This window comes from Microtus ochrogaster, chromosome 8, assembly GCF_000317375.1.
Source record: "Microtus ochrogaster isolate Prairie Vole_2 chromosome 8, MicOch1.0, whole genome shotgun sequence".
Classification (NCBI taxonomy): Eukaryota; Metazoa; Chordata; class Mammalia; order Rodentia; family Cricetidae; genus Microtus; species Microtus ochrogaster.
Window position 1 is genome coordinate 68,784,757 of NC_022015.1, and position 20,193 is coordinate 68,804,949.

Below are 20,193 nucleotides of genomic sequence, written 5' to 3' on the forward strand. Positions count from 1 at the left end.
ATGAAAAGTGTTTTTATTAACTTTGGCCATCATTATCCCGGATCCACTCATTTCAATCTATTTAGCTTCCCTTTTCTTGTCTGTAAAACGATGGTAACAGCACGGCTCTCAAAGGTTTGTGGTGAGTGTCACCCGAGAAGCCTGCCAAGAGCCTGGCACAGTGCCCAGCATGTAAGAATGCTCTCTGACTACTATTTTTGTTATTAAATCCTATATCCAGGCTACAACCCTAAGCAAAGAACAATTCAAAACAGAAGGCTCAATTTACATGTTAAGAATTTCTCAGGGCTTGGGACATAGCTCTCTAGCAAAGAGCCTGCCTAGCATGTGTAAAACTGTGGGTCTGGTCCTCAGAACCACAAAAATGATTCTCACGGCATTAAGGATTGAACTTAAGAAAAAAAATTAATTGACACCATGCTTTATATATCTTTACGGTGTATACGTAATAATCTGGTTTTTTAAAACTTGTTTTTATTATCTTAGTTGTGAGCCTTAGGCTTTAACAGCAGAGCTGTCTCTCCAGTCTATTTCTATTTGTTAAGGCTTATTTTTAAGATTTATTTTTAATTATTATCATATTACTATTATTACTACTATTGCTACTACTACTTCTCTCTCTCTCTCTCTCTCTCTCTCTCTCTCTCTCTCTCTCTCTCTCTGTGTGTGTGTGCGCGCGTGTGTGTGTGTGTGTGTGTGTGTGCCATGTATGGTGGGTACCAGAGAGGCCAGAAGAGGGCATCAGATTTCCTGGAACTGGAGTTACAGGTGACTGTGGCTGCTTGACATGGGTACTGAGAACAGAACTCAAGATCTCTGGAAGAACAGCAAGAACTACTAACAGCTGAGCCACCTTGCTTCCTATTTAGTTGTTCTTGTTTTAGGGTTTCATGTAGCGTGGGCTGGCCTTGAACCTACTATATAGCAGAGTATATCTTTGAATTTCTGGTCCTCCTGCTTTCTCTCCCAAGTGCTGGAATTACACGACCCTCAGATCACACAGTGATAATCTGATATATACACTGTACACATTACAGCGAAAGCCAGGTTAATTAGAAATTCCATCTCTTCAAATAACTATCATTTCTTTGTCTTGAGAATATCTGAACTTCTTTTAGTTCTTTATAAAATATGTAATAGAGTTTTATAAACTGTAGGCACCTTACTGGACAGAACAGCGGAATTTGTGCCCCTGTAACTGCATTTTTGGTGCCCATTATCTTCTTACTGCTGTTTGTTTCATTTAGTATAATGTCCTTCATTCCCAATCATGTAGACACAAGTGACGAGTTTCTAATTTAAGGGTAAACATGGCTCTCCACCGCATACACGTACTGTGCTTTCCTTATCCACTCAAGCAACGATGGGCATCTCAGTCGACTCTAGACCACGATCATTGTCAAAAGAGTTGCAATAAAAATGGGGCATCTCCTCGACAGACTGCTTCACTTCCACGGGATATGTCGACCCAGAAGTGGGGTGGCCGGATCACGTTTAGCTTAGCCTTCCACACCCCTTTCCATAATAACTGTCCTAAAGAATCTAAGATTCTGCTTCTCGGAATCCTTGCTAACATATTTTATCGATGCTTTTTTTTTTTTTTTTTTTTTTTTTGCCAACCATAGCCACTCTAGCTGGACTGAAATAGTACCCCATTGTGGTTTTAATTTGCATTTCCCTGGTGAGTCACAGTGAGTGTTTTCATACATTTGCCAGAAATTTGCATAGTTTTTAAAAGGAAAGTCTATATAGATAAATGTCTTACTAGTTTGGGTTTTTTCTGCTGAGTTGAGTTCATCATATGTTTTGGACACTAATTTTTTATTTTGATACAGGGTCTCTCCATGTACCCCTGGCTGTCCTGGAACTCTGTAGACCACTGGGCTGGTCCTGAACTCACAGAGATCCGCCTGCCTCTTCCTCCCAAATGCCTGGATTAGACATATCCAACACCATACCTAGACCTATTCTTTACAAAGATTATATTTTTATTTATGTGCATGTGTGTCTTAGGGGGTGCACATGTGTGCAGATACCAGAAGAGGTGATTGAATTCCTCCAGAGCTGGAACCACAGAAAGTTGTGAACTACCTGTGAGTGTTAAGAATCAAACTCACGTCCCCTGAAGGAGCACAAACGTGTCCCCCCCCCAAGGAGCACAAACGTGTCCCCCCCCCCGACCCTAATCTTTTATCAGAATTTCACTCCCGTTCTTCAGGTTTTCTCTTCACTCTTGATTTTCTTTACTAATTCATACATTCCCCAATTTGATATAATTTTATCTGTTTATCCTTCCCTTCTTTTTTTCTGAGATGCTTGGAATTGAACCTAGGGCCTCCCTGCCAGTCAAGCACTGTACCACTGAGTACTTCCTACTCCTATGTTTGTCTTTTTTTTTAAAGAGTAAGTTTGTTTTAATTCATGTCTTATAACTGCAAAATGAGTGTGAGAATGTGTTTATCACAGTATTTAAATTTTCACCCATAATCTCAAAATCTCAAAACATGTTCTAAATGTCCTTGTTGAGACACACAGTATCCTCATAGTTAAGTATACTTAGAGCATGAGTAAAATCTAAACACAACAAATGCCGAACCTTACAATAAAATCACGTGTGGAAATCTAACTTGGCTCGCCAGACATTTTTGTTTGTTTGTTTTGGTTTTGTTTTGTTTTGTTTTTTAGGCCCCAAAACACCCAAATGCCTTGCTTCCTTTGCCAAAGGCCCACGACCACTTGTGTTCTTCAGAACCCCTTCCGTAGTATTAGTGGGCAGAGTAATGCCCACTAGGTGGCACTCTGGAGACCATGCTAGCCCCATCCTGTGCATCTAGGACCATAGGTATGGGCATCCTTAGGTACAAAGGCTGAAGGCAGAGGATACGAGGAAGAGTGACCAGACAACTAGATGGAGCAAGGGTTTAGGAATGAGATGAAGGAAGCATAGAGTCAGGAGAAGGCAGGAAGGCCCTGACAAGGGCAGGAGCCAGGCAAATCGTCTGTACTGAGGGAGAAAGCTAGGCTGGAGAAGGGCAGCAGCTGAAAGCCAGCACGCAACAGAGCTCAGCAGACTGACTGCTAGGCACCAAGAAAGGCTGGCACTGTGGAATGGCCTCTGGTATCTTGAAGACTTATGTTCAAATCCTGCCTCTGACTCTTACTAGGCTCCATGCTCTTGGGCAGGTCACTTGCAACCTGCAGCCTCCAGTGCCCCACCTGCCAAGTGGGGACAAACCACAGGGCCGACATCATAGGATGGCTGTGTGAGGTGATAAAGACGACGTTTATGAATGCAGAGAAGCAGTGCAAGACACCAGACTCACAACTATCATAGTTACCCTGAGGCTGCTGAACACACTTCCACTAGCATGACATTGACGCACTGTCCTACAGTTCAGTGGTTCAGAAGCCAAAGTGGATCCTGCTGGCCAAAACCAAGGTTTTATGTGAATCGCAATCCTTTATGAAAGCTCTAGAGTAGGATTAATTGCCTTTCCTTCCCCAGGGCCCAGGGGTTATCTACGTGCCTTGGCATAGGCTCCCTCCCTCTATCTTCAAAACCAGAAATGCCAGGCAGAAAACTTGGCTGAACCAAGCCCTTCTCAATAGGCCATTCACCTTGTCTGTCCTCTGTTCCCTCTTTTACTCTTAAGGACATCTGTAGTGTTGGAGGCTGTGGGAGTATACAGCAGGTGACAACTAGTGTTTAGACATCAACCTAGCAAAGTAAAGATTCTCTGATGGAGAAGAATCACATTCAGGAAAGGCCTGCAGGACCACGGACTCTGGGAACTGTTGCTCCTGTCTGTAATTTCACATGTGCAAAAGCAGCTATGGGGTCTCCCCAATACCTGCATTGTAGTGTATAATCTCATCTCATATGATGAATATATTTAATCTCATGGTTGAATCTCAATCTTAAGGGCACATATATCTGTGGATGATAAGGAAGATGAGTTCTCATTAATCCATATAATTTTGATATATAGAAAATAAAACTAGGATACATGGGGACTATAAGACACTTAAAAGCCTGCCCTGCTCTGTTCCTTTGACTCAGACTAATTCAAGAAAACAATTTCTTTCCAGTCTAAAAAAGCTACACAAAATTAGCTCATTTTTACCTTAGAGCAAGTTCAAACTAGACTGAATGTTTCTGTAAATGGATCATAAGTCAAAAACTTTAGAGATATGCACAAGGAAAAAGTCACAGATGTCTAACCAAGGTTATTAACACAAAGCTTCATAAATTACTATGCCAGTTTCTCCAACTAAACTTGGCTGGTAACACAGGCCAGCAGCCACTCCCTACTAAATTCCTTAGCAATTAATATTCTACACAAACTTCTAATCTTAGTTTATGATATAAAACTCAAGATTCAGCTAACTAACTGTTTATTGTTTAGGTCTCAAAAAACAATCAACTAACCAAGTCAAAAGAAAATTAGTCTTATGTCCAGCTACTACTGGTAAAGTTTCACAATTAGCCAGGGCTGAAAAGGGCTGGCCTTACAAAGTTACAAGGTTCCCTTCTTTTTTGTGTGCTCTGGGATTACAAACAGGATAAGAGAATATAGTTTTGGGTTGGTACATTTTCAATGCCACTGCTTGGGAAGGTGCCAAGCAAATACATGGCCATAGTAAATGGTTCTGCTCCTTATCGCTACCCAAAGAATGTGCTTTGATCAGCAGGGACTTTTTTATTATTATTATTTTCTGGCTCCAGCCTCCTATAAAATGTATATTTAAGCTATGTGAAAAAAAGAAGCAAAAGAATTGGAACTAAAGAGAATTAGAGCAAGGGAATTTGAATGCAGAGCATTAAAGAAAATGACCCTCAGATCATTTGTAAAGTTATTAGAGAAATCTTTCAGTCTTCACCCCTGAGAAGTCTTCTCTGAGTTAGCTTGGGTAGCGGCTTGGGAACTGGACTTTCAGGCCTCTAAGCGTCATTATAATAAAGTCACACAGAGAAGCTGGGTTCTTACTTCAAGGGCAGCAGGCTAGCAAGCTTAATTCTGCCTATAACCCCGATTCCCCCTGCACAAACTCTGCCGAAGCTTTCCCCCTGCTGCCCATATGGTAATCAGACTTGTGCTAGGAGCTTCGCTGTAGGACCCTGCTGCCGCATACAAGAGCCTTATGATAGGTGCATGCTGTTTAATGCAAATTAGGTCATGTCCAGCCTTTATGTCTCTTTTCACTCTGGAATAAGGCTGTAACACTGAAGCAATCTCCCGGAAGGCTATTTTCGTTGTACCACAGGATAGTCAAGACCCCTCTTGCCACTTCTGCCCATTTTGCCCTCATGTCCTGGTGGCCAACAGACTATGGGGAAGGAAAGGACCCAACAGAGTCTGTGAGTACCCCCTAGAGTACCAGCACTTTTATTTCCGTTGGCGATTTAGCAAGGGTCCAGAGAGGGTTCAGAGACAACTGAAGCCTCTTGGCCAGGGCAACTCTCTGGCATTGACTGAAGGTCTTTCTATCCTCTTTCCAGACCAAGACAGCCTGATCAATTGTGGGCAATATGGAAAAACCTGGCAATGCAGCAACCAGTTAAAGAGTTCTAGGTCTCTTAAACCTGCAGACAGGCTTGTGTTTGCTAGGGCATTTCAATCCCCCAGTGGGAAAATTACCCTGGGAGCACGACTTCTCTTTTCCTATAATGGAAAAGTCAACATTGTCCCAGGGGGATCTCCAAAACTGTTCTCTGAGAGCCTTACTAACGTCGGGAGGACTTAAAATCCCCCAAAAGGAAGGCTTAGAATTCTGGAAAGAGGTGCTTCAATTCACACCCTGGGCCCTGATGTTTGGACCGGGTCGCCTACCTGGCTCATGAAAAAGAAATGCAGAAAGGTTGTCTGTTGTCCCTCTCCTTCCTCCCTGTGATAGCCACAAGCAGGCAATGTCTGCAAAGAAAACCCCAAATCCAAGAATGCCCCTTTAAAAGAAAAGGACAGGGAGACAACGGGGAAGGCCCAAATGAGGATACCTCATTGGAAAGAAAGGGATAACAGGAAAAGGGGGAAGACTCCGAGGAGGAGAGCTCTGAAGATTGCCCTGTGAATGATTTAGCCACCCCGGAAAAGGTAATTGACCTAATAAGGCAGAAATTACTCCCCAAGCCACAGTATTCCTCCTCCCTCTATTTTCTTTTCCCTGACGAGCCTTCATTGGCCCCAGATGACAAAGACCCAATGTCCACATTCCCCAAAGGTGGGAAGGGTGGCTTTTGATCATTTAGTGGGTTATGAATGATTGTCATCATTTAGGGGGGGTTGGTTACATGGTCAGGGAGAAAGCTAAACAAAGGAGATTAGATTCAGGAATCTCTTCTGAAGGGAAAAGGGGATATAATGCAGAAATGATGGGATGAAGGAGTGGACTGTTGAGTCTCTTTCTGAACAACCAGTAGCTTCACATGTTTTACATTGGTGTGGGTTTTTATATGCTGATAGAAATTTAAGGTTATTTTTGTTATTATGTATATATGTTTATATTCTTGTTTAAGGTAATATACCTATGCAGCTCATTTAAAAATGTAAAGTGCTAGTTTTTGAAAACTATTTAGGATAATAAAGAAATACAGGTTAATAGTTAGCCATCTATAACAACCAAACTTATAGCCATATTATGTATGTTTTCAAGGACATACAGAGATATATTTTAGATAGATAGGTGATCATCAAACACTTCAAATATGTGTAGAATATATGTTTAAAGAACATGACAGTGAGACGTGTTTTCTCCTGACAGTACCAATCTGTTTCAAAAAGGATGATGGGCATTGTAGAATCTCCATATGAAGTTTGCTTTCTTTGTGGCAAAAGCTAGCCATTTGGACAAGAAATTGCCCTTGCCTTAACTTCTGATAGTATACTATACAAATTGAACAGACAGGACATACAGAAATAAGACTGCTGAATTTTCCTAAGACAAGATGGGATAGTCCTTCAAATTTTCTGCTTCACAGAAAAATCTGTCAGATATTCTAGGCCTGTAGGCCAAAGATGGATGTCCCAACATTGCAGCGTAAACTTGGGTAACTGTCCAGGCAGCCAGCTGTTTCTGTCATTTCTCATACTTTTAAAAGTTGCTTGTTCTGCACTTCCTGTTTACTTAGGTAATATTAAATCCTTCTCAGGTCTTTGATGGGGTTGAAGATAGAACGTTACAATTACAGTTTCCCTTAGTCATGATAGAAAGTAAATAGGGGGGCTGGAGAGATGGCTCAGAGGTTAAGAGCACTGCCTGCTCTTCAAAAGGTCCTGAGTTCAATTCCCAGCAACCACCTGGTGGCTCACAACCATCTGTAATGGAGTCTGGTGCCCTCTTCTGGCCTGCAGGCATACACACAGACAAAATATTGTATACATAATAGATAAATATTTATTTAAAAAAAAAAGAAAGTAAATAGGTATAAAACTTTGGACTCACCAAGATAAGATAGATATTATTTTCTCTAAACTTGACAAATACTAATGGCCTGGACATTGTGAATGTATTTCTTACTTGATAAGTGTTCTTGTTGTATATAGTTTTGCTGTGTTAGAGTTAAAACTTTTCTTGTTGTCTGTAGCTGGAGCAGTCCAGCACACATACCACCCAACTTGGTCCTGTGGAAAGATCCACTTGACGGGTGTTGTAAGGGGTCCGACCCTTTGTTAACAGTTGGGAGGGGATTTGCTTGTATCTTCCCACAGGATCAATCCTGCCCTGTTTGGATACTGGTCCACAATGTCCAACATGACCCCTGTAGTCAGAAAGATGGCACGCCTATCGATCATGTAAGAAAAGAAAAACCGACACAGATGCCCAAGGACTCACAATCAGAGCACCCAGAATGACATCCACACTCTCATGGCCATGGACCGACAAAGCTGCCTCACCCCCACCTCCCTTTTCTGTCATCCTTATGACTTGTCCTTACCCTGCAAATACCAATGCTTCAGCTACCCCCACCCTCCCTAATACTATGTTCTGGGTGTTTTATGTTAGGGAAACATATGGGGGGATCAGATAATAGAAAGAGGGTATTGACCACTAGAGGGATACCAAAAGCCCATACAGTTTCTGGTATACCCAAATGCCAGCATTAGCACTCTAGATGAGTTTGTCTGCTTCCCTTTCCATCAGACAGACCCATGTCTTAAGGGTGTAGATACTTATGGAGGATGCCACTGCACACTTACCGGCTAGCAGAGGAGTTTACTCGGGGTCATTTTGATCAACAAAAGAGAAAAATCAATAAAAATAAATAAATAAAAATAAATTAATTAAATAAAAGGTCAGGCAGTGGTGGCGCACACCTTTAATCCCAGCACTCAGGAGGCAGAGGCAGACGGATCTCTGTGAGTTTGAGGTCAGCTTGGTCTACAGAGCTAGTTCCAGGACAGGCTCCAAAGCTATAGAGAAACCCTGTCTCGAAAAACCAAAAAAAAAAAAAAAAAAAAAAAGGAAAATCCATTTTTCTAACTGATAATGACAGTGAGGGTACTGCCACACCCACATTTGTGTGATACACATTTTGGACCTGGGCATGACCACTGTCGGAAAGGGTCATGCTTGACGGTGGGCAAGTACTATCAAGGTGGCCTCCCCTTTTCTAGATACCTGTTGTTGACATTCACATTTCTCAAAGCTCTTACCTGCATCTAAGCCTGTCTTAACACACTGTAACATTGTTCTACAGGACAAACAGATGGGAGGAAGAAATAAAGTCAGCAGTGTCCTCAAGAGTGTCCTGGAGCTGATGCATTCAATGCGTGGCTGATTTCCTCCCATCCGCCACACATCCAGATGCCTCTCACTGCTTCTTTGGCACCTCTAGCACCCACCCCTTATTCTCTGTAGTACCTACAGATACCTGGGTGATACCTCAGGAGAGGTGACACCTGCCCAGACCTTCATGACGGTCCTCTCTTTGACCACTCTCCTAAGCCCACCCCAACAGATCACTGGTACGCTGTCAGTCAAACTGTTACTGGCTTAGGCTGCACACCACGGCCTTCTGTTCTGATTATTCCACAGGTCTGTCTATATGAAGAGGAGGAGACAGCACTGTTGCTAGGAACCAGACAAAGATGGGAGATATTTCTCCCTTTACTGGTAGGAACGGGACTTGCCATCTCCCTCCAATCTGCCAGGGCTGCAGCAACTGCTATTGTCCAGATGCATCATCTGGCCTGAGAACTTAGAAACAAGCTCGATCGGGCCATGACATCCATGACTGGCAGCCTTGAATCCCTCCAGCAACAGATAACCTCTCTTGCTGGGGTCGTGCTCCAAAACAGAAGAGCACTGGATCTAATAACTGCGGAACATGGGGGGGGGGGGGCTTGCTTGGTACTGGGGAAAGAATGTTGCTTCTATGTAAAGGAATCAAATGTTGTCGAAACAAATGTCAATACCCTCCAAAAACTTCACAAAGACCTGCTTTGAGCACTTCACCGGCTCAATAACCCCTTGTCTTCCTGGCTCCAACTCTTTAGCTCCACTGATTATGCTACATTGTATTTTGACGCTGGCCCCCTGCCTTACTCAGTTCTGGCAACAGATCACCATCATTGCTGAAATCGCTTTCTCCCTGTTGCCCATATGGTAACCAGACATCATACTAAGAGCTTCGCAGCAGGACCCTGCAGCCATATATGGAGTCTTATGATAGGATCAGCATGCTGTTTATGAAAATTAGGTGATGCCCAGCCATGGTCCCCAGCCTTTCTATCGCTCCTCACTCTGAAGCTGAGCTGTAACACTGAAGCAATCTCTCAGAAGACCATTTCTGCCACACACAGGCTACACAAGGCCTCACTTGCCCCTTCTGCTCTCTTTGCCCTTATGGTCGGGTGGCTCATGGACAGAGGGGAAGGAAGGGACCCACAGTGACCAGCCAACACTAGTGTACATTGTTTATAAAACATGATTTGCTGTGCCTACATTAGCAATAAAGCCAGGCAGGTGACAGGTACTATATTTGTAATCGTTAAAGGTACCTAGATGTTTGGCAATCACAAGTGGTAAGACCCCAAGTGTAAATCTGAAAACTTTGTATCCAGAAGCCAGGTGGGCAGACTGAAGTGACCAAAGCACAGAGAATTCTTTGGTCAAAGGGACTCTGTTTGCAGACAACGGGGATTTTGTGAAGCACAAGAACAAAAGAGGCCTACATTCCTGGATGTTCAAGGCTTGTAATTCAGACTCTGAGCACTTAACCTTCACCACCTGCCGGTTAAGAATAAACTGAAATGTTTGGAAAGGAAAAGTGCAAAGTTCTTTCATCTCAGCAGAAGAAAAACAAAAGAAAGCAGCACTGGGTTGCAGTCTCCTTCTGGAAAGGGGGCTGTAGGCTCACAGCACACTGGGTCACAGTCTCCTTCTGGAAGCGCAGCTGTAGGCTCACAACATATGCTATGGAGCCAAGCTTCAAGGATATATTTCTAGAATGGAAGCTTGCACTAAAGATGGCAAAACATCCCAGCAGTCACTTAATCAGGGAACGAATCAACAGCAGGCACAAATTCCCAAAGAAACCTGTGTGATGCTCCCTTTAGAACAGAACTTTAGTCTAGGTCACTTAGCTCCAGGGGACACTCATTCCATCCAGGTTAGACGCTCATGCAAATGCAACATAAAGCCCAGAAAACACCAGCTACCAAAAGACTATTCTAGAAAGGCTCTCCAACCCTAAAGGCCAACAAGACCCCACCTCTACCCGCAGCAAGTATCTTTGGGGACCAAACACAGAGTCTCGGAGCAAGAAGCATATGATATAAGACCTGAAGATAACCTGAAATCAAGCTGGTCCCATCTGGACCTAGCTAGGATGGAGGGGTTTGACAAGTCCCATCTGTGGCTTTATGCAGGGTGAACAACATAGGCGGAGTTTTCCATCTAGACTGCCTCTTAGCTCTGTCCCACCAGCTGCTCTCCAAACAACCACACAGAGACTTGATATTAATTATAAATGCTCAGCTGATAGTTCAGGCTTGTTTTTAGCTAGCTCTTATGACTTAAATGAACACATTTCTATTAATCTATGTGCTGCCCCAAGGCTCATTCACCTCATGTACAGACTTCCCATTCTGCCTCCTCTGTGTCTCATGATGTCTCCTGACTCTGCCCTTCTTCCCAGCATCCTCTGGGTCTGGCTGTCCTGCCTATACTTCCTACCTAGCTTATGGCTATTTAGCTTTCTATTAAACCAATAAGAAGGCACCTCAGCAAAGACACATCTTCCACTGTGTACAAAAAGATTATTCTACAATAGATCAAAGCAGCCCTGTCATATGGGAGTAGATCCATAGAATGTGCTTATGGTGGGGTCTGTGGCATGTAGACTCTGGAAGGCAGGGATCATGACAATTCACTCATTGGCTGTTTGTCACCTGGCACCAGGTCACTTATATACCGGACAGATTTGATAAGAATTTGTTGAATGGGTGTGTAGGTGAAAAATGCATGAATAAAAAGAAATAAGTATGTGATCTGATTGATGTGATGGAGCCTGGCCTTTGTGAAGGAGTCTAGGCATCGCTGCAGCAGAGAAAAAGGTATGCAGTTTAGGCAGAAGAGCTAGTATAATGTATGTCGACATGAAATAAAAGGCAGCCTGAAGCAGCCAGGGAGTTATGACCCCCTGGAGGTCTCACACTCAGCAGCAACCTGATCGATATCTCACTACATCTGTCAAGACAAAAGACAAAAACCAAGGACACAGCATTAGGATGGGGACAAACTAAACTACATTTGAACTGCCCCAAAGTCCAGGCTCACATCTTATTTTCCAGGCTCTCTACTGGCTGAGCGCCGGGTGCTGGGAATGACAAAAAGCAGTAAGTCACTCTTCCTATCAAAGCCAGGGCCTCATAACCAGAGAGACATAATCAATGAGGGTTCATGGTGATCGGTGTGCAGCGCCCCAGGGGAAACATAGTCTGTAAACTGTGTGGGTCTGAAGGGGAGCAAAGCCGACTGCCGATGGGAGAGAATTTTATCTTATTAACCTTAAAGCGTTTGACCCGGTGCTTTCCCCCCCCCAAGCACTAGGAGATCAAGAAGAGCAGAGAGTCCTGACCTGACCCCTAGGTAGTACACATCTGACCTTGTACCCAGAACTAATGTCCCTGTAATAGTTCCAGGGTCTGCTCCCCAGAATCGTCTCAAACAGGTCAGCAAGGGAAAGACAGAGCTTCTGCAGCTGCAGGAGCCTCCTGAGAGGGGACAGTGCTGGTGGAGTGTGAGGCATGTCTCAGAAGCCCACCAATAACTTGGCAGTTTTGTTTAGAGCAAGACCTGCAGGCCTGGGTGCAGGGTCCTTCTCAGTGCCCAGCTGTGTCCCCAGATCAGAAGGAACCTGACTCTTAGAAGGGATGGTAAACTCAAAAAACTCATGTCAAAGAAATCACAGACTGGAGATGATTTGCCACAAGATCCCAGTTACTAAGGAGTTGCTCCAGCAAGATAGTTGGGGCCATACCAGGGGTGCACTGCCATATGTAAACCTAGACGGGGGCAGGTCCCAGAAAGGTCAGGAGTTAAAAGTTATTCTAAGGCAACAGGGGGTTCTCTAGGATTTCATCACCTCCTGTGAGTCTGTGGTTTCTAGCAGTGTAATGTACTTGACTCCATTCTCTTGTGGGAAAGCTGAGTCTCTGCAATATGTAATAAACAAAGCTATAAGCAGCGGGTTACCCTGGAAACAGACTGGATGAGGGCTTCCAGGCACCAGCTCACCAGGTCTCCAGACCAGAGACTGGGTGAAGCTGAAAACAAGAAAGACTGACTCCCATCAAAGCACCATGAGAACCATAATTCAGCCTCAAAGGCAAGGATGGAGGCACAAGAACCAAGCAAGAGAATTAGGGGGTAGTGAAAACACATAACACGAGGGTGCCTTGATTTTATCCTGTGATGCATCTTGCTTATCCTTAACAAAGGGAGTTCTTACACAGAAAAGGGTGCAAGTTAGGTTGATGGTTTAAGACTCCAGTTAAAAAGAAAACTGAAGGCCTGTAAACAGAGATGTGAAGTTACCACCTGGTGGCAGCATATCTAAACTGAAGAGTGTATGTGTGTGTGTGTGTGTGTGTGTGTGTGTGTGTGTGTGTGTGTGTGTGTGTGTGTGTGTGTGTGTGTGTGTGTGTGTGTGTGTATGTGTGTGTGTATAAGAAGGGAGTGGAACAGAGCCATAATCTCCAGGTCAGACCCCTGGCACTTCCTCCCACCTCCCATTGATTAAACACTGGGAACTGCCCCGTGGTTATTTGGGGTTCCCTTTGGTGGAGAGGTATTCATTCACCCTTTCCCAAACCTAAGCAATTAAAGGGGCAGATTTGTCCCAACCACACTCATGGGCTCTCCACGGTAACTGGCCTAAAGCCTTGTACTCTGTGGTACCGTCCTGGGAGCCAGGGAAATGCCTAAGTAGTGGGTGAATTCCGCAAATATTGCTTTTCGGCATTTAAGATTTACCATTACAAATGACAGTGAAGGTAAGCCCTGGTAAACCCTGCATTTAGACATACAGAAGCAGTTCCTGAGGAGAGTCCACCCCAAGGACAGTAAGTGCAACCCCAGAAGGACAGACGAGGAGGTCCCTTTGCCAGTGTGGTGGGCAGACAGACTTTGCTCTAGGAACCAGAAGACTTGGATTCCTGAACCGGTTTTTCCTTGATGTACTTAAGAATGTTACCAACTCTCAGAGCCTTTGTTTGGTTCCCTCCCTGTACAGTAGAAACGGTTCTATCCATCATGGCGGAGGATGAGTGGGTAGGACAACAGAGATAAACTGCTGGTCTACATGTAGGGAGGGCGAATCTATGGCCATCACCATGCTAGTGCTGCCCCAGCATCTGAGATGGATCTGTTTGCCCTCTATCCTGTTTCTTTGGGGACCGAACTGCTCTCTCACCCGGGCAGTCACTGTCGGTAAAATGATTCTTCCCAGGCCTGAGTTGCTGCATCTTGTGAACCAACAGGGAAGAGATCATTCTCGGGTTATACCGGACAACCACAGAGAAAAACAAACCTAATCATGGCCACAGTCCAAAACCTCAGAGATTATATGATCTGGCAAATTAAAACTCTGATCAATTCATTCCCCACCCAAATAGCAGTCACATTTAACACCCTGCCTCCCTTCTGGTAGCCTCCCTGGGTCTGTGACATCCAGAACTTCCTGACCCCAAAGGGACTTTACAAGCTGCCATTGCCTTGGCTCATCTGTGAAGAGTCTGCAGGCATACTTCTCCCCAAAGGTGCTAGGAGGGGACTTCACACCACCTCTGGCTCCCAGTCAGCCTGGGCCTCCTACTCTAAGGACTCCTCATGGTGCCTTTTCCATAAGCTCATGCATGGGAAAGCCAGGCTTCCTCCCTTGCAGGTCCGGAAAGGTAGCTTAGCCCTCCCAGAAATCCCGCCAACCAGGAAGCCAACGTGTTGGTGGATATTTAACTTGTCTTTCTTGAATCTATTAAGCAGACCCGGAGGGAAAGAGAGCTAAGTCCTGAGCAGATTTCAGAGTGCTTAGCGCTCCATAGTACATGACAGTAACGCCTCAAGAAGTCTCAGGGTGGCCGTGCAGCTGTGCCCACCTCCTCCCCACCAGCCTCGGCGCTGAAATCCAATCTCATTTAGATCAGTGACTCTGAAGGGTGGCACACCGTCCCCTAAAGGCTGCTCTGAAGAACCTTGGCGGTGGCTCTGAGTGTGGCTACCTGCACAGGGAGGGCTATTTCATATGTCTTTACATACAGGAATGCCTAAGCATGTCTTTTCTATGTCTTTACATGCAGGCATGCCTAAGCGTGTCTTTTCTATGTCTTTATAGGGAGACATGTCTAAGCATGTCTTTTCTATGTCTTTATAGGGAGACATGCTTAAGCGTGTCTTTTCTATGTCTTTACATGCAGGCATGCCTAAGCATGTCTTTTCTATGTCTTTATAGGGAGACATGCCTAAGCGTATCTTTTCTATGTCTTTATAGGGAGACATGCCTAAGCGTGTCTTTTCCACACACTCCTCTTTTACAACTCAATTAGGACAGTGTGACAAAGCCAGAGAGCTTCATGTGTGAGCTGGTCATGTTATACATGAATTGCATGTCAGATAGGAAAGCTGGGAGGGACACTGTAAAATGTTTGTTATAAAAAGGGCCCGTCCAGACTAATGGGGCCGAGAGCTTCTTGATCAGAAGACCATGTTGTCAAAACTAGTGACTTCCAGGCAAGCGGTAGAGGAAGCTGGGAGAAGGGCTCTGCTGGTTGTGAAACATGACTGCGGCCCTGATGCTGTTGCAACACGGGATCTTCATGGTGGTGGTTGCAGAGGTAATCAGGGGCTTTCCCCCTTCGGACTAGAAAGAAGAAAGCCATTTCTGAGCAACAGGATGAGAAGCAGAACTAGGCTGAGCTACTTACAGAGGTCTTCTGTGGCTGCTGGGGCAAAGGCAGCCATGGACTCATACAGCTCCTCGTCACAGCCAGGGTTGAGGGAACATTTCATGAGCAGGTCTGTGGACAGGTGGGCCATGGACTCGTACACGTCGTCAGCCTCCTCGCCATGCATCAGCTCCTCTTTAATGTGACTCTTCAGCATGTCCACTGTCTCCTGCAAGGGAAGATGGGCTCGGTGCACACGACGTTCCTGGATAGTCAGGAAGACTCAGGCCCCAAGTGGGCTTGAGGTGGGAGAAGGGATTAATCATGGGTCAGGGTTACAACTGCTTGTGGGTATCGACATTCCCCACCTGACAGGGAGCTCTGTGGAGCCAGGCAGCAGGCCCCCTTCTCTTATTTGCCTAACCCTTCTTTTCTGATCTCTGTATCTTCCTCAGACGCTAATCACAGAGTTAAGAACTTACATCCTGGTTCGGGAGGACATACACACGTAAACACTGCTCCCTCATGAGTATCTAGTAAGAATCAGACTCAACAGCGGGCACACTTCTGTACCCGTTGTCACTTGGAAGGCACGCTACTCTCCCTTGTTCACAGATGAAAAAAAAACAAAGCTCAGAAAACCTGGTCTTCCCTGAAAGGTATAAGATATTACACCTTGTAACACCTGTAAGGTATTACAATCTCCATTTTGATCCTTTTACCATATCCCTGTGAGGACTCAGGGGGAAACAAATGACACCCAGAGCCACACAGACGCACCGTGGTTTGGTAGGACTAAGCTGAGATGTTCTCAGACTTGTGCAGCCAGGGGTCCCAGGGGGATGTCCCCATCCCTGTCCTTCGGGAAGGTTTATCCAAGTGTCTGACAACTTCTAGGGTTTCCTCCCCCAGTTTCAACATTCAAGATGTCCCCAAAGACAGCTGCCCTCACATAAAGGGCGCTGACATCAGAAAGGCTTCCCCATCCCTCTGCCTCCAGAGGGTTTGAGGCTGACTTCCCTGCAACCTCTGAACAACTGTTCCTGGCCAGACATGGTAGTGTGTCACAATCCTTACCTCAGCCTCAAACCACAGAAACCCTCCTCATCAGCACCAACTGACAGAGGTCACTTTTGGCTGATAGTGTGTTATTCTCCTGGTGAGAACCCAATGAACTAAGAAACAGGTTCTTAGTGGTGGGGACTCTAGGGATAGCATATGGCAAATAAATAAACAAACAAGCAAACAAACCAACAAAACCTGACACTCCGTGAGCATCATGAAGGGACAGCCTTTGGTGTTGAGGCGAAAGATGCATTGGTGGAAGGTGACTTCGCTAGGAGCCAAGATGACACAGAAATGTGAGTCAGAGCAGGATAAGAAGCCCCGACTACGGCACTGCACTAGGTTCAAATCTTACCTCTACCTTTTCCAGTGTGACTCTCTAGGCACATTCACCTTGGCTTTCTCCATCCTCGTTTATAAGATGAAGGTCTTAGTCCCTTCAACTTGAAGGGAGCGGGGCGAAAGTTACATGAGAGAGGGCATTTGCTGATGAAATGAGCCCAATAACTTGGTTACTACCCTGAACACAGAGTGGCCTTGCCAAAAATGATGAACACAAAAAATGGCATACTGTGTTCAGCTCATTTGAGAGTCTGAAGTAAAGTCTTAAAGAAGGTTATGAGTGTCTTTGTGCCCATTTATGACAATGAGGACCCAAACAAAGACTTAAACTATTCTGATTGCTTGAAACACCTACAAATCCCCCAAAACATTGGAAGCCCCTGTATGTCCCTTGGCATCACTGCCTTGTAGATTTCCTATCAAACAGAAATAGAGTTAAGTTTCTGAAGTGATGTCAGACTCACTTGTGTCTGGAGGTAGCAAGCAAGACCACATTAGTCTGGCTGCTTATTTTGGTGTTCACAGCCAGATGAGATAGTCTTGGGTGCCCCTGGTAAGTTGGAAAAGAAGGAGGAACACCCGAAGGTAGTGGAGTGAAGAACTTTTTCCTCCAAGACAATGGAGACAATCATGGACAAAATAACACCAGGCATGGCACAGGATTGAACTCAGAGCAGGACTCGGAAGTCAGCAACCAAGGGTGAGTTGCCAAGAAGTCTGGTGTATCCAACTGCCTTAAGTTCAGATCCAAGCAGAGGCTCAGAGAGAAACTGGATGCTAGCAGGAGATGAGGTCTCAAAGTTGGCTACTTGGATGCTTCCTCAGGATAGAGCCTTATTATGGGCTTCACCAAGGAAGGAATCAATTCTAACACCGTTTACCTGGGCCCAAAGGTGGGCAAGGCAGCTAGGGACATCCACCACAGATGCCTGGAGACAGGTGGGGAGAGGGCTCAGCATCAGCCTTGAATAGACATGAAAGTTCCCCTCGATATTTTGGAAATGGCCTCAGTGTTTTGCATATGCCAGTTCCTTTTAGTCTAAAACAACTCTATGAACAGACCTCTTAGGATCTTTCCTTCTGCATATTAAGAAATGGGAGAAGGGGGCTGGAAAGATGACTCGATGGTTATGAGCATTTGCTGCTCCTGCAGAGGACCTGGGTTCTATTCCCAGGACCTACATGGCAGCCACAACAAGAAACAACTCCAGTTGCAGGGCATCTGATGTGCTCTTCTGGGGGCACCAGGCATGCATACAGTATGTATAGATACACACAGTAGAAACACTCATACACAAAAATAAGAGTAAATTAGAGAGGAAAGAGAGAATTTGTGACATGCCCCAAGTCTCACATGACTACCAAGTAGGTACAGGAATTTGAACTCAGGCCCATAAAAACTGCCCACGGCCAGAAAGACACACAAGGACATGTTAGAGACAAAGACCCATCAGTGTCTTTGATGAAAAGACACCAGTACATGACCTATCGCAGGGCCTTTCTCCCCTTGACCTTACCACATACTCGTCGATGAACTGGCGCAGGTCCCTGAAGCCATGTTTCTCGGCAATGGTGTTGGGATAGTGGCCATGCCTGTTGGCCACACTATATGCCTGGAGAGCCCCTGGACAGGTGAGCAACAGGGCGGTGAGGTTCTTCAATCCATACTTTGCAGCAAAATGCAACAGGGTGGGCAGCTCCTCATCCCTCTGATCTAAAGAAAGGCATCAGGGAGACTTTAACTGAAGGGTAAGAGGGAAGGCATAGGACACCTTTGTTCCCAGAGGCTGCTCTCCCAGAAGGCCCCGGGCTTGATACCTGGCACCCACATAGTGGCTCATAACTATCTCTAACTCCAGTCCCAGGCAATCCAGCACCCTGTTCTGGCCTCTGAGAGCACTGCACACACATGGTGCACAGACACACATGCAGGCACAACAACCCATACACACAAAATAAAAATAAAGGGAAAAAATGTTCAAATAAAAAGATGTCTATCCGCTTATCTCTTATTACCAATTTTGCAAATATGCCAAGAAAACAAGTAGGCTCATGCTGGGAACTTAGGGGATAAAATTTATTTTTTTCCTTTTCATAAAAGTTGATTTCTAGGCCCTGTCACTTTATGTGTTTATTTATTTTCTCTTCTTTTCATATATGTGTGTGAGGTACAGTGCGTGTGTGTGTGTGTATTTGCAAGTATGTAAGCTTCTCTAGGGGGATGCACATGTGGAGGCCTAGGATGATGTCGAGAATCTTCCGCTGTCATTCTTCCACCTTATTCTTTGAGGCAGGGTCTCTCACTGAAACCCAACACAGCTAGCCTGCTTGCTCCAGATCATCTGGTTTGGCCTTCTCAGACTGGGATTACAAATGGGATCGTCGTGCCCACTTGGCATTTAAGGGATTCTGAAGATCTAAACTCCTGTACTCTTGCTCGTGTGGACAGTGATTTAACCACTGAGCCACCTCTCCTGTCCTTTTAAAAATTATAAATCCAGTTTCCTGTTCACTGAAGGTCTGAAAATGACCCCACGTCCCCATGTTGTCAGGCTATGAGATACTCTCTCCTGGGCCTCATAAGAAGAGAGTAGACTCATTTATAGCAATGAGACAAGAACATTCCATAGGAGGAGAATGAGGAGAGGCAGCAGGAAAGAGAATAGCCCCTGGAAAAGGCCTGGCAAGTAATTCTCTTCCTACTGTTACCACACTGGAGGCAAGTGGAACTCATTCCAAAGGTAACCAGAGACTTGTGTACCACTGTGAAGTGCCACTGTGATGGGAAGGAACAGACACCCTGTGTAGCACTCCAGGAAATGTCCCTAGGCATGTGGTGTGACTGTCCTGGCTCCTATTGCTACCACAGTGTACGTACATAGGGCCTGCCTGTCACTCAAGTTACAGATGTCTGCCTAAAGACCACAAAGAGCCAGCCCCTGAGGACCGACTCCTCACTGAGATGCCAGGCTAGTGAAAAGACCATTACAGCAGGTAAACTGTAGGTCAGAAGGCCCAACATGCTAGAGGAGCATGCAGCAGGGAGTGGTACAGACTCCTCGGGGATTGGAAAAGGCCTTCCTTCCAGAGAAAATGATTCCCGAGAAGATGAAGAGAAAGCCACCAGGAGATCGGCAACCAAGGCAGAGACAGAGAAATGGTGTTTCCGTGAGTGGGATGGTAAGACACATATGCGAGAAGTGTATTTATCCCATGTGGGAACAGAGAACCACTAAGGGGGTTGTAGAGAGAAGGATGCAGAAAAAGGAATGCAGAGAGAGGGGGATGCAGAGAGAGAGTTGCATAGAGAGAAATGCAGAAGAAGAATGCAGAGAGAGAGGGATGCAGAAGAGGAATGCAGAGAGAGAGGGATGCAGAGAGAGAGAGAGTTGCATAGAGAGGA

General features: G+C 45.3%; 1 protein-coding gene across 1 annotated transcript in view; it reads right to left on the reverse strand.

Annotated features, from left to right (window-relative positions):
- Pik3ap1 (phosphoinositide-3-kinase adaptor protein 1) overlaps positions 1-20,193 on the reverse strand; it is a 126,113-nt gene that overhangs the window by 38,529 nt on the left and 67,391 nt on the right. Inside the window, exons 8-9 of the mRNA XM_026781333.1 lie at positions 18,308-18,504; positions 15,423-15,612 (exon numbers count right to left, since the gene is read on the reverse strand). Coding sequence (XP_026637134.1) covers positions 15,423-15,612; positions 18,308-18,504 — 387 coding nt within the window. The remainder of the gene's footprint in view (positions 1-15,422; positions 15,613-18,307; positions 18,505-20,193) is intronic.